Here is a 13,340-nt window from a genome sequence, read left to right on the forward strand (position 1 = left end):
TCATGTGTCGTTATTAGCACAAGACAGGGCACATAGTGGGTGCTCAATAAATCTGCACCACACAGCACTGCTCTAACACAGGTGCTTTAACACACCCATCACCAAGGATCTCAGAGCAGGAAGAATCTCCGGGGAGTGGCATTTCTACTCCCATATCTTCCTTTATGCCAAATCAGTCCCATCTAATCGTCGGACAAACAGAACCTAACCTGAATGTCCCCTGTTCCTGTTCCTCTGGGCAAGAAGTTTCAGTCATTTCTTTCCCTGTGTCACCACTGGGAAGATATTCGTATGTTGACCCCCCCTATGCACTGCCACAGGCTTTCTTCTGCTCCTTCTCGAAGAAGGGTCCCAGTCCCCATAACCAGTGCAGTCACTGCAAAGGGGCGGCCTGCACATGCTGACCCAACGTCGGCTCTCAGCCATGCCCCTGACACGTCGTTTAACATCCCTAAACGTCCTCTCCTCATTGGTGACATGGGGCTCCTACCATCTTCTTCTCAGTGCTTCTGTGACTGTTAAGCAAGACAATGCGTCGCATCGGTGACCCCGCATGGTCCCACCCCTGCCTGCTGAACATCTCACTCTGTACCACACGCCCGCTTGAGCTCCCTCGGTCCAGCCTCCAGCTCCCCTTTGTTCTCAGCCTCACTGACTTTGCAGTTCCTAGAAAAAACATGCTGTTGGCTGCCATCCCAGGACCTTTGCACATGCCCTTGTCCTCGACATGGAAGCCTCTCCTCTCCTCCCAGTTTCACCACATTAATGTCACGCACCCTCACCTCTCACTGCTTCAGCCATCAGGTCTCATAAAACTGCATCCTTTCCCTTCAGAACACTTAGCTCAATAGTTATGTGCTTCTGAACAACCATTGAATTCTGGCTCCTGTTCACGCACATGCTCCGTGAGATTAGGAATCACGGGACCGCATCTCATTATATCCCCAGAGGCTGGCACAGTGCCTGGCACACAGTAGGCACACAAAATATTTATTGACTGCATGAATCAATAAATGACAGAATGAATATAAAGTACTTAGCACGGCGCCTTGAGCAGAGCAGACTCCCCTAAGGTCTCTTTTTCCCCTCACTGAGTAGTTCTGTCTCTGACCATTTTTCCTCACAGACATCTTTTTCTGAATTTCCCATCAAAGCGTTAGCAGGGAAGGCACGCAGAGCTTCAGACGGTCAGCAAAGAATGCGTGCTTTAGTCTGTCTGGGTAGGTGGTGCATGAGTCAGGAAAAATGGGAGCTGGCTGCCCACAGCCCCACTGCCTTCCCCTCACCGGCCACACTCCCCAGGCCAGGACAGCAATTCCTAACCCCCACGCTAGAATCCCAGGGCACAGTGCCCGGACACAGGAGGAGGGCTTTGAAACGGCCATGTGACTGGGAGACAGGAGACCAGTAAGTCCAGTTTTGGCCCTGCTGTCTCCTAACTGTGACCTTGGGCAGATGTCCCCACCCTTACCCCACAACACAACCCCAGCTCCACAGCTGTGAAAATGATGGGTGTGGCAGAGCTGATCCCTGAACCTTCCCCTCCTAACTCTGGGTCTCCAGGGCAGATGTAGGCAAGTCGGGGGCCTCGGGGCCTTGCAGGCTGTCACTCATGAGCGCAATGGGCAGGTCTCAGCTCAGTTCTGCAGATAACAGATACTCACTCCTCTGAAGTGTCACCCCAAAGTGGGAAACGTAACAGCCAGAGCCTGCCAGCCTGTGAGATAATCTAGCTCAGACCTTCCTAGTGGAAAGGCTTTGAGGTCCCACCAGTCTGTTGACGTCAGCAACCACAAGGAGAGTGGGTGGGCATCGGAAACACACAAAAGCTGGCTCCAGCCCCAGCTTCTCCTAGACTCCTGTGCCTGTTGGAAACCAGCAGCCAGGAGCACACGGCAGCTCACCCTGTGCTGGAATCGGTTGCTGGGGGCACCTTGTTTGCAACTCCCAGGCAGCATTATGTGGCTGCCCGAACTCTGGCTAGAAGTGGGCAAAGCCTTATGGAAGTTCTAGCCATCTTACCCGGAGGATGGCACATTCAGAGGGGCAGAGCCTATGCCCGCCTTGGGGTTAGAAAATCAAGGTGGTAAGTGTAAAGAAAAGCGGGAAGTGGGCTTAAGAAAACCAGATTGTTGGAGTCTTTAAAGAAACCAGGCAACATGGAATTAGGGCCCAGGTGACAAGTCAGAACATCTAACACGTCAGAGCGAGAAGGTGCTTCGGCACTCATCTCATCCAAGCCCTTCTGGTGGACATGGCTTGAACTTTACCCAGATGCCACCAAACCACACACAAGCCACACATGCCAGCACCCCTTCTTTTTACCTGATGCTGAGTCATCATTGGAATTCTGTTCCTAATAAGTTAAAGGCTTTCAACCAGATGACATAGCCCCTCTGCTTCATGGTGTACAATGTGGAGTTCATAAGCTGAGACACAGACCTGCTAACTCCTTCAAACTGTCAAAATTATTTGCATGGTGTCCAGATGCATAGGGGTAGGTCCATAGCTTTTCTGAAATCCCCGAAGGCATCTGAGATCCCAGAAAGACAGACTTCTACCACCTGGGCTGATAAGAAACCAGGCAAGGGCTTCAAGAGGTCAATTCATAGCTTTAAGACAGTGGCTCTAAAATAGGGGAGACTGTCCCCCCGGGGAAATTTGCAATGTTGGAGACACTTGGATTGTCATGACTGGGTGGGTGCTACTGGCATGTAGCAGGCAGAGGCCAGGGATGCTTCCAAACATCCTACCATGCACAGGCAGCCCCCACAGCTAAGCACTGTCTTGCCCTAAGTGTCAGTTGTATGGAGGTCTGAGCTCTGAGCTCTGCCTGTGGCGTACATCCAGGAAAAGGAATAATGAGTGCCCTCACCCTCTGAAGGGGCTTGCTGCGCCCCAGGCAGGCTGGTGGAAATGCCACTAGGGGTGGCAGCAGCAAGAGGGGCATTTTGTCAGCAAGGTGGCACCACTAGTGCCTCCACACTAGCTGCGCCTGAACCCACGCTGCGAGCTCCTCCGTCAGGACTCGGGCAGCCTCTGGGGTGACAGCTCCCACCCGGGGGTGGGGAGCAGGCGGCTACGTGCCCGGTCACTTGCGACCTGTCCCCCAGCCAGCCACATCAAGCTCTGTGTGAAAAGCCATTCCCAGAGCTGGACAGCGGGAAGCAACACACAGCAAACCTGCACTTACCTTCCGAAAGCTCTGTCACCTCCTTCCCCTCATCCTCCTCTGAGGGAAGATGAGAAGAGAGGTGGGGAGGAAGGAGAGGCAGGCAAGAGAGGCAGGTGATAAAGAAGAGAGCAAGAGCAAAAAGGAGAGAGAGAGAGGTCAATTAACAGAGATAATTTCTTGAGAGAGAAAATGTGCTGAGAAAAGGGAGGTGAGAAAGCTGGGGTGAGGCCAGGGCAGCGGTGACTCTCCACAAAGCACCCCAGGGTGAGGGATAAGCTCCACCCTGACAAGACCTCAGGCTGCAGGGCAAGGCAGCCCTCAGGGCTCAGTGTGGGGGCCTCACTGTCCGGAGCAGCAGGCTTTGGCCCCCACGGTTCTTTGCGTCCCGGTCACAGCCCCTGCCCCAGGGCTTTTGTGGGCTGTGCCTCAAGCAAGAGTGTGTTCACATGGTGAGGTGAGAGGCAGCTCCCACCCCCTTCTCCCTGGTGACTCAGTGTCCCTGGTCATGCAGACACCTCCTGAGTAGGAGGCTGTGCCCAGTCGTGTGTCCCGTGGGTCACACATGCACGCCATTACACTCCTACCTGGCAGGATCAGTCTTCTGGTGACTAAGGAAAAGAAGCCAAGTTGGCCACCAGAGCCCCAGCCCAGCCCTAAAACCAGAGTCTAGGGAGTAAGTTTTTGGACTCAGCCTGCTTAAAATGGCCACTAAGGGCCCAGGGCCCCCCACTTTCTCCTTCCCTCACAGGAAGGAGAGGAGCTGGGAAATGTGACGAGGACATAGGAGATGTAAACTTGGGGTTCGAGCGTGTGTGGGCATGTGTGCGTGTGTGTGCACGTGTGTGCACATGTGTGTACCTGTGTGTGTATGGAAGTGTCTGAACATAGGCATGGAGGAGCCAGGCTTCTGGCAGAGAGCAGACCAACTCCAAGGACTGAGGCCAGGGCCCTAACGCTCCAAGTCAGAGCACGCTGTGATGGCATTGACCCCACATGTCAACGGGCAGAAAAGCTGCAAAGGGACCTAGCCCCCTCACCCCCAACCTCAGCATGGGCACAAATCCAGGCTGCCACCTTGTTTCTGGGAGGGTCCAGAGAACCTACCACCTCTGGCTTTCTGATTAGGTCCTGAGGTTCCGCCCAGAACCAGGGGTCAGTCCCCTGACCGCCCCACGCCTCCCTCTGGCCTCCTCTACCACCTCCCGCCCAGCCAGAGTCACTCACCACCGGTGGGGTGCAACAGGATGTCCGCTGGGTTGTGGGGTTTCAGGCCCAGAGCAGACAGGGGTGTCTTGGCCAGACCTGGAGGGGAGCGCACTGTGCCAGAAAGAAGAGGGGAGACACAGGGAGTGAGCGTCGGGGTGGGGAGATGTGGGGTGATGAGGAGGGGCAGGATGGAGGGCCCCCAAAAGTGAGGGCATATTAGGGAGGGGTGGGCGCAGGACAGGGAGCCCCAGCCCTGGGGGTGCTGCTGTGGCTCCACTGCATTTTCTTTTCTCCGTGTTTCTCCACATTAGATTAAAGGGTAAAGGGAGACAGGATGTGGGGCCCTCGTCCTGTCTCTTCCCCTCGACCATGATAAATCCTTCCCTCCCCTAGGCCCTTAGTTTCTTTGCTAAGGTCCCCTAACGTGCCATGGTTTGCAACATACATGCAAGCTTCTTTGGCTAGCTATGACTTTCTGTTATTTTCTCTTCCTTCCTCCTCTCACTCCCGCCACACACATATAGTCTTTTGAAACCAGGCACTTAGATGGACTTAGAGGAGAACCAAAGAAAATGAAGCCCCCAGACAGTACCATCCTGTAAAGGGGAGATGGAGGAGAAAGAATCACCAGCAGAACCATGCCAACCCTGAGGCCCCAGGCCAGCCTGCAGCCAAAGATCTTTGACCCCCAGCAAAGTGTGTCCCTTGCAAACCCCAGAAAGATAGAATTTCTCAGTGGGGGGCTCTGTGCCCCCTAAACCTCAGTGTTCTAGAAAAGGGAGAAGCCGATCTCCACAATCCTCAGACTAGAGCACCAACTCCCTGTGCAAATCCCAGCTCCCTCCCAAACCACCCGTCTGGGTTAGAAGTGTCACATAACACACAAGGTCAGAAAGGGCTGTCAGGCTTTGTCCCACTGGCCAAGGACAAGGCTGGACTCTGAGCTGATCTGCAGAGGGGTTGTTATGCCCAGTCACGAGACGTCTCAGTGGCGGCTGCCACGTCTCCTAACACACCTCTGAGGGAAAGTAAAGAAATGAGCTCTGTTTCTCCTATCACAGCCATCTGAAGCCTGCAGAGGCCACAGGCCCTGAGGACATGCAGCCCCATCCCAGTCCGAGGCTGCCTGCCCCACACCAACAGCCTCAGCAGACGAGCTGTGGCCCTCAGCTGTCCAGGACCCTCCCTGGCCCTGCCTCCCTTTTCCAATAGGCAGTGAGACCTAGAGGAAATGAACAAAACACACTATCTCTCAATGCAAGTAATGTATGTAACTTATTCGTGTACATGCAGGTGTGTACATAGGTCCACGGGAATAGGTAGTTATTGTAGGGGTCCAGTGGGTGGTCCTGCACTCCAGCCGCACTCCGTCCTTAGATGCCCAACAGACAAATACAGCAGAGGGGACGACCAGGCATGGGGTAGGTCTAGGCCTGTGTGTCTCTGTCCCTTCCTCTCTCTTTACACATATGCACAGAGGTGTCTTGCCATAGACGCTTACCAAGCACTTATTCATGTTTGTCAGACAAATGAATTTGAACATAATTAACTATGAAAGAATGAGCCCAGCCTCAGAGGCCACTGTCCATGGAATGACCACGATGGCTCTCCAGCCCCCAAGTCCGGGAGGCTTCTCTTGGTTACCCTCGTGTACCTCCAGTTCCCTACTCACTCATGCCCCTAGTCCCCAGGGTCTGGCCCTTTTGCTGAGCAGACGAGGGGGTGGCCCCAAAGCCAGACAAGGCTTTTGCTTCCTGAGAGAATTCCTTACATTTCTCCGCCTCTGTCCTCTCTCTCAGCCCTGTGCATGGATGAAACCTCTGACTTATTCTCCCTGCTGGGGCACCCAGGGCTGGCCAAGGGGAGAGAAAGAAGAATAGAAGCAGAACAAGTGGCAAAACCCAACCCAAGCTCAGCCCACATGGCTTCTGTCCAAAACAGGGTAATGGCCAAGATCCTGGCGATTTGGACCAACAGGGAATCAGAGCAGGTATGAGGGTGAAGGGTAAGACCAGGGAGAGAGATTTCACAGAGTCATAAAAAGCCACAGAGCTGTCTCCTGAGCAGATTGCCGGGGCTTGCACTGTCCAGTATGGCAGCCGAGAGCCACACAGGGGCTTTCGAGCACCTGCAGTGTGGCCAGTCTGAACTGAGAGCTGGAACTGTAACACACTCACCAGATTTCAAAGATTTGGTGTGAAACAAGAACACAAAATATCTCAATATATCATTACATGGTGAAATGATAATATTTTAGAGCTTTGGGGTTAAATAAAACCTATTAAAATTAGTTCACCAGTTTCTTTTTACATTTTTTTAAAAGATTGAAACATAACTCATTACTATGTTTATATTGATTTACCTATTGAAATGATATTTAGGGTTAATAAAAAGAAATCACTAAATTTAATTTCTTCAGTTTCCTGTTAGGTTTTCAATGTGGCTATTAAAAAATTTAAACCACAAACGTGGCTTGTGTTATATTGGCCAGCACTGCTTTAAGGAGAACCCTGGCTTCTAGTCACAACTTCAGCCTCTTGCATGCCCAAGATGGCAGCCAACATGAGTTCTCCTGGTGCAAGGGTCAGGTACTGGTGCCACATTCCTCCTTCAGCAGGCCAGCCAGCCACCAGGGAATGCACGGCCAGCTCCAGCTACGCCGCCCTCACCCGCCTCCCCTCTCACCAGGGCAAATGCATAGCTTAGGCCGAGCCCAGCCAACCCAAACCCAGAGCAACACCAGCCTCTTCCATCTCTACTAACTCGGGCTTCTCAAGGGGAGTCTGAGTCCTTCATAGCCTGGTTCCATTACTGCTTTCCCACAAGGGCCTCCTGCAGCCCCTCTTCATGTCTCTTCTACCACAGAAAGGACCCCTGTCCCACTGCTGTGCTCATCTGGGTCTTTTCTCTGGGTGGAACTACCTCTGCCCTTTGGGGGTTTGCGTCTCCCATGAGCGTTTCAGGGGTGCAGACTAAATGCGCCTGCCTGGAGGCCGAGGACAGGTGAGATGGGGACTCGGTCAGCCCAAGCGTTCTGGGCCTGTGTTTCCTTGATAGAAACTAAAGGAGGTGCCTGGAAGCACACAGAGGGTCGGAAGCAAGAAGGTGAAGGGGTGTCTCTGAGACACACCAGCAAGTCACAAAGGCACACTTTAGGGTAGGGATGTTTTTGTGCGAAGGATGCAAAGACTCTCAACAACTAGGAAAATTCCATACGATGGGAGCCCAGGGGCCCCAGGGGCCCCAGGGGCAGTCAGCCAAGAATCCTAAGACTCGGGCTGCCGCATCCTTAGATGTGTGAGTGTGGACAACAGAAAAAAAGAGAAGTGGGGGAGGCAAAGTGAAGTGAAATGAGCCATTAGGGATGTGAAGGGGCAGATTCTGGCTCTGCCCAACTTGGCCAGCACCGTCCCCACCCCAAACCTGGGATACTTACACAGGCAGGGGTTAAGATAGGGGCCTGAGGGGATTCAGGAGAGCTGGGAGTGGAGCTCTTACCTCCACTGGGCAGTGGGCTGGTCGGGGAGGTTCCCTCCATCTCCTCGAAGGCTTCCTTGTAGCTGTGCAGATGGGGCTGCGGGAGAAGAACAAGGGGAAGAAAAAGTGGCTACACTGGTGGCCATGACTTTGAGAAGGAGGCATTTCCCAGTTAACTAGCCCACGAAGCCCCTCGCCAGCCTGACTACCCACCCCTCCCCAGGTAAAAAGAGGTCAAAGGGAGATCCTGCCCATTCAAGGCCCCAACAACTCCTTGTAGCTGAGAGAACAGAAAGTGGCTATTTTTAAGGCCATGGTCTAGCATGGATGGAAGTCAGTAGAACCTGCCTTGGAAATATTTCAGAATAGCGCCAAAGAGAAGGGACTGGGGGCAGGGAACTCAGGTCCTGGCAGAAGGCAGAAGAAAAAAGATGTCCAAAAGCCATTCATGCCCAGAATGACTCAGACTGGATTTTATCAGATACGGACTATTCGCATCACAATCTTCCAGGGTGCGTGTTTCAAATGCAGATTCCTGGGCCCCATCCCAGAGCTAACATGCTGGAATCTCTGGAGATGGATTTGGGAATCTACATGTTAACAAACTGCCTGGTGATTGTCAGGCATGCTGAAGTTTAAAACCTACTGACTGCCTCAAACCATGGAAATGTCTCAGCAAACATTTGGCATTGAAATTAGATCTGTGGAGAAACCCTATGTCTAGAAAGGGCTTAAAAACCTTTGTCAGTCTATGTGATCCGATTTGGAGTTTAGAGACTGTGGTTCCCAATGTCATACCCAAGATCCTTAACACCCTACTCAAGGGCGCTCTTTAGGAGTCAAGAGGGGATCTCAAGGTCAGTGTTAATGGAAGACATGGGCATAAAAACGATTTAGGGAAGGAAATGGGCTCCAGATTCCACATGCCAGAACCCTAGGGTGAGAACGCAAGGAGAAACAATTACCGGGTTTCCTGGAGTGTCAGTGCCACCCAATTGACCGTCAGGTTCCTGGTGAGTTCAAGTGGGCTCTGCCACCCTCTGTGTCCCCAGGATGCAGCCCAAGGACTCACCTCTTTGGGCCGCCCTCCAGGATTGAGAGCGATGGTGAGAGCCAGCTCTGGGGAGACGCACTGGACAGGGGAACGAACCCCGGGGCTCCGGGGGGATGAGGGTTCTGGAGACTGGTTCTCATACTGTCCATCACTGGCCGCCCGCCTCCGAAGAGGGGTTGGGGGCTCCGCAGGCTGCTTCTCCCGAGCCTTCACTCCTGGGAGGAATGGCAAGGCAGAGAAGGCAATGAGCATATTGTGCGAGAAAAGATCGATCGGGCCTAATTCCCCCCAGAGAAGACAGCGCAAGCTCAGGGGCCATGCTGGAACTGGGCCTGTCTCCCCTCTGCACCTCCCCCCAGCCTCCCTCTGTCCACACCGGGAGTTTCTCTGCAGGGTGGGGGACCTGCTGAGGCTGGGCTGGCCTTCACCAGGAATCTACCCCGCACAGGGTTGGGGCCCAGAGCACAAAGGACTGATACAAGAAACAGATGTCAACTCTTTCCAAGGCCTGGAGGCAGAGGGCCAGAGCTTCCAGGCAAATGAGGGAAGGTGGAGGGAGGAGAGACAGTCTCCAAGGCGACTGATCAACCAACAAGCAACACCAGGCCCATGGGAAGAACTTCTGGAAAGAGCGAATAGTGCATCATCTTACAAATGGTGCCCCCAAGAAGACACAAAGAAACGACTAAGTCTTCTTATAAAGTCCCTGGCCCCAACTGGCCCCTGGAATATTGCTGGCCTTCTCTGGGGTCCCCTACCTTCATCCAGTGTAACTGAGAAACCTTACCAACTTCCCTTATGCTGGCCCCTTAGCTACCACCCGCCCATTTTCTTGCCCCAAACATGGCCCTGGTTCCCTCCCAACAGAACAGCAGGCAAAGAGCTCGAGCTATGTGTTCCATCTGCTTTTCTGTACTTCCTTCCATTCCACAGGCCTGGGGATATTGCTAACCCCACCCTCCTTCCTTCCCACTCCCTCTTCCCACAGCTGGGCCAAGGCACAGAACCCACGGCCTCACTGAGCTGGCTCCAGAATCCTAGAAAAACTTACTCCCCTGGGCCCCAGAGGCCAAGACCCAGCCTGAGGGTGGGCTCCTAACCCTGATTATCTCGTGCCTGGAGATTCTCAGCGCTGCTTTCACCACCACCCAAGAGCGGGTGAGGTGAGAGGAAGTGCCGGGACTTACCAAAGGTCACATGGGACTGGGATCCTGACCTGACCAGCCTCATGCCAGCACACCTGGGAACACTGCCCCATGGCACACGTGCACACACACGCACACATGAACACATCACTGGCCCCTAGAAATGTGCCAGTGCAGCCAAGCAGAAATCGCCCTCATTCAGACTGAATCATCATCTATTATCCACAGTGGGGTCTGCACACCCCAGGAGGCCTCCCAGCTCCCCCCTGGCAAAGCCACTGAGGTTGCCATGAGAAGCACATGCTGGGAAGCCTTCTTAGTTGTCATGAATAGCAGCCACCGGCTGCCAAGTCTAGAGATGGATGGACACCACACACACACACGCACACACACGCACACACGCACACACACACACACACACACACACACACACACACACACACACTCCAAAACACACGCTCATACTCTCCCATAATTAGAGGCCCTGTCTGGAGAGCAGCCGGACTGGCACACATTTACAAATGCAGAAGGTACCCGGGGAGGGGGGTCGGGTGGGGGAGGTTCGAGTCTCCACTTTGGGCTCTTTATTATTCAGAGGCAGCCTGCCTGCCATCTCAACTGAGAAAAAGGAACCCAAATGGAGACCGTAATCTAGACTCACAAACTACTTAAAGCATCTGAGCCCCTCACCTGATAGTGCCCTGATTTTCAGAATAGAAAAAGGGAGGTTGCATAGTCCTAACTGGGGGCCAGATGAAAGATGGGGCACGGATCTGAAAGGGTTGAGCAGCGTGCGGACTCTACAGCAAACCCAGGTCCCCAGCTGTCAGAGAAGCAGCCTGCATCTCCCACTACACCTGTGGGCACCCCTGCCCTTGACCATGCTTCTCCTTCCCACACCGAGCCCCCTTCCCCTCAGGCCTCCTGGGTAGCTCGGTTCAGCATTACTGCCGGTTTTGTTCCTAGCAAAAACATTAGAGAGAAACAGACATAGCCATTGATTTTCTAACAATAATTGTGACAAAGGAGGCTCCTTCGGGAAAGGCTCTTGGGGTTTGCAACTAAGTTCATCCCCAAAGTTAACAGCAAGGCATTAGGGCTGGTCTCAGTTCTGGCTCACCCAGCCCACAGGCTCTGGCTGGCAGGTCCCTGCGCCTTGGCGAGAGTGGTCAGTTGCCCTGAGTGGGATCTGATGTCTGCCCTTGAAAAGTGGGTCTGTTTCCATTTGAGGCCCTGAATCTCCCAGAGGGACAGAAAACATTCTCCCCAGTGCGCCCAAAACACCTTCTATGTTCAGTGCTGCAGATGGTTTCAACACCCAGAGGGGAGTCTGGACAGCTGCTGGAGGGGCTTCCCAATTGTGGAGGATGGGAGTCCCTAGCACAAGGCAGCTGCACATCTGAGAACCATCTCAGCTCCTCAAGTCTCCTCTCCATGGCCACCAGATCGGCACATGGGAGCGTGTTCTGTCCAGAGGCAGGCAGATGGCCAGAATGACGCCCAAAGAGCTAGGGCACTGCTGAAGAGCCTCCCTCTGCAAAAGGGGAAAGACCCCGCATTCCAGTCCCACGGGACAGCCCCACCCACTCCAGAGCGCCCCACAGCACTAGTGACAAGCCAGGGCTTCTCACATTCTTTGAACACAGTGTCTCACTGTTGTCCCCCTTGGCAGGCCCAGATCTGCCCGTCAGTGCCTGGAGAGCCATGTCCCCTCTCTCTTGTCTTTCCCTACGGGAGGGGAGACAGAGCAGGGCGGAGGGGAGAGAAGAGAGCCCCATTGTTCCTCAGCCAAGCTGGGACGTCTGGACACAAGCTGACAGCCAGCGTCAGAGAGAGAACACCCCCCTCACATCCTAGAGACTGATAATAAAAATAGGCCTGCACCCCCACTACCCTCCTCCCTTCCACTACCCTGACCCCAGGCTTTCTCAGTCCTAGGCTCCATCCTCTCGCTCTCAGAGCCTGTGTCTCTGTGTGCTCCATGCTCTCCACACGCAGGCAAACATGCACATATACACATACACTCACTTGCGCACACACACAGCTTTCACCCGACAGCAATGGCGGGAGGGCCATCACCCTCAGAACCTCTACAGTCAGCCCCTTGCCCAGCAGGAGACCGCAGGGCCAGAGGAAACTCATAAAGAAAGGAGGAAAGGGGCATTGGCGGGACTCTGGAAGCTTTAGCTGGGAAGCCTCCAGCCCCAGGAGCATGAGGGGTGGGATGCCCCTAGCAAGGCAGCGCCTTTGGAATGATAATGAGCTAGATGCAGAAGCTCTTTGTCGTCCTGAGGACTGCCCACTCTCTGTGGGCACTGGGCCTGCCCCACAGCCTGCGGGACAGTGGTCACCGCAGCCCAGGGCCTCCACACAGGCTGCCAGACACGAAGAGAAGGGCTCCAGAACAGCCTCATTTTCCGGGGTTCCTCATTCCACCCCCCAGGACGGTGCTGTGTTTCATGGAGCAGTAGGCTCCAAGGCTCCCCAGAAGCAGGCCAGAGCTGAGGCACTGCATCGTCTTCACCACACACACACACACACACATACACACACACTGCAAATTCTGGGGGCTGTAAACCTAACACACATCAATGAACACACTCTGGCAGAGCACAGCCACCCACCACTCCTGGGTCCCCTGGACAAACACCCCTGTGACAGGCTTTCTCCCAGCCTGGCCACCTCCACCCCCACAGACCCAGCTCTTCTTTCCAGCCTTCCCATTTCCAGAAGACTGGATTCCTCAGATCCAGGAGGCAGGGCCGGGTGTCCAACAGCATGCCTGGGGCTCCGGAAGCGAGGCGATCCGGGAGGCCACCTGCTGGGCCAGGGCACCAGAAAGCCACACGGCGATCACACTAGCAGCCCCAGGGCAAGCCATGCCAGCTCCCCTCAGGACAGGCCCACCACCCCAGAACTGCCCCAAACCCAGGCCCAGCTGAACACTGCACTCCCCACCACTGGGCCGAGAAAAAGGTGGAGGGAGAGGACAGGAGGTGGACAGAGCCGTTCTGCTAAAGCCATCTCCCCATTGTCCATGGACGAGGAGAAGGAGGGTCCGGGAAAGCACCAGAGATTGCCATTGGAAGTCAACGGTTCCCACCACTCCTAAGCCTTTCCCCGGAACTGCTCAAGGTCATAGCGTGGGGCGAGCCGAAGCAGCCTCTTCTCCCTGACCTGGACCTCTGGGCTCCGAGGAGCAGGGAAAGGATGAGGTGATACCTTTCCCAGGCTAACAGCCTATGTATGGCCTGTATGTCCCAGAGACCGGGGCAGAGGTGGT

General features: G+C 54.4%; 1 protein-coding gene across 27 annotated transcripts in view; it reads right to left on the reverse strand.

The window, feature by feature from the left end:
* Positions 1 to 13,340, reverse strand: part of TNS1 (tensin 1) — a 222,287-nt gene that overhangs the window by 24,296 nt on the left and 184,651 nt on the right. For 11 of the 27 annotated variants that reach the window (XM_019717741.2, XM_019717740.2, XM_074313006.1 and 8 more), the window contains 6 exons: positions 12,756 to 12,875; positions 8,931 to 9,127; positions 7,880 to 7,955; positions 4,400 to 4,492; positions 3,760 to 3,783; positions 3,194 to 3,232 (listed from right to left, as the gene is read on the reverse strand). In XM_019717741.2, coding sequence (XP_019573300.2) covers positions 3,194 to 3,232; positions 3,760 to 3,783; positions 4,400 to 4,492; positions 7,880 to 7,955; positions 8,931 to 9,127; positions 12,756 to 12,875 — 549 coding nt within the window. The remainder of the gene's footprint in view (positions 1 to 3,193; positions 3,233 to 3,759; positions 3,784 to 4,399; positions 4,493 to 7,879; positions 7,956 to 8,930; positions 9,128 to 12,755; positions 12,876 to 13,340) is intronic. The other 16 variants (XM_074313037.1, XM_074313013.1, XM_019717743.2 and 13 more) reach the window with 7 other exon arrangements.

This window comes from Rhinolophus sinicus, linkage group LG01, assembly GCF_036562045.2.
Source record: "Rhinolophus sinicus isolate RSC01 linkage group LG01, ASM3656204v1, whole genome shotgun sequence".
Lineage (NCBI taxonomy): Eukaryota > Metazoa > Chordata > Mammalia > Chiroptera > Rhinolophidae > Rhinolophus > Rhinolophus sinicus.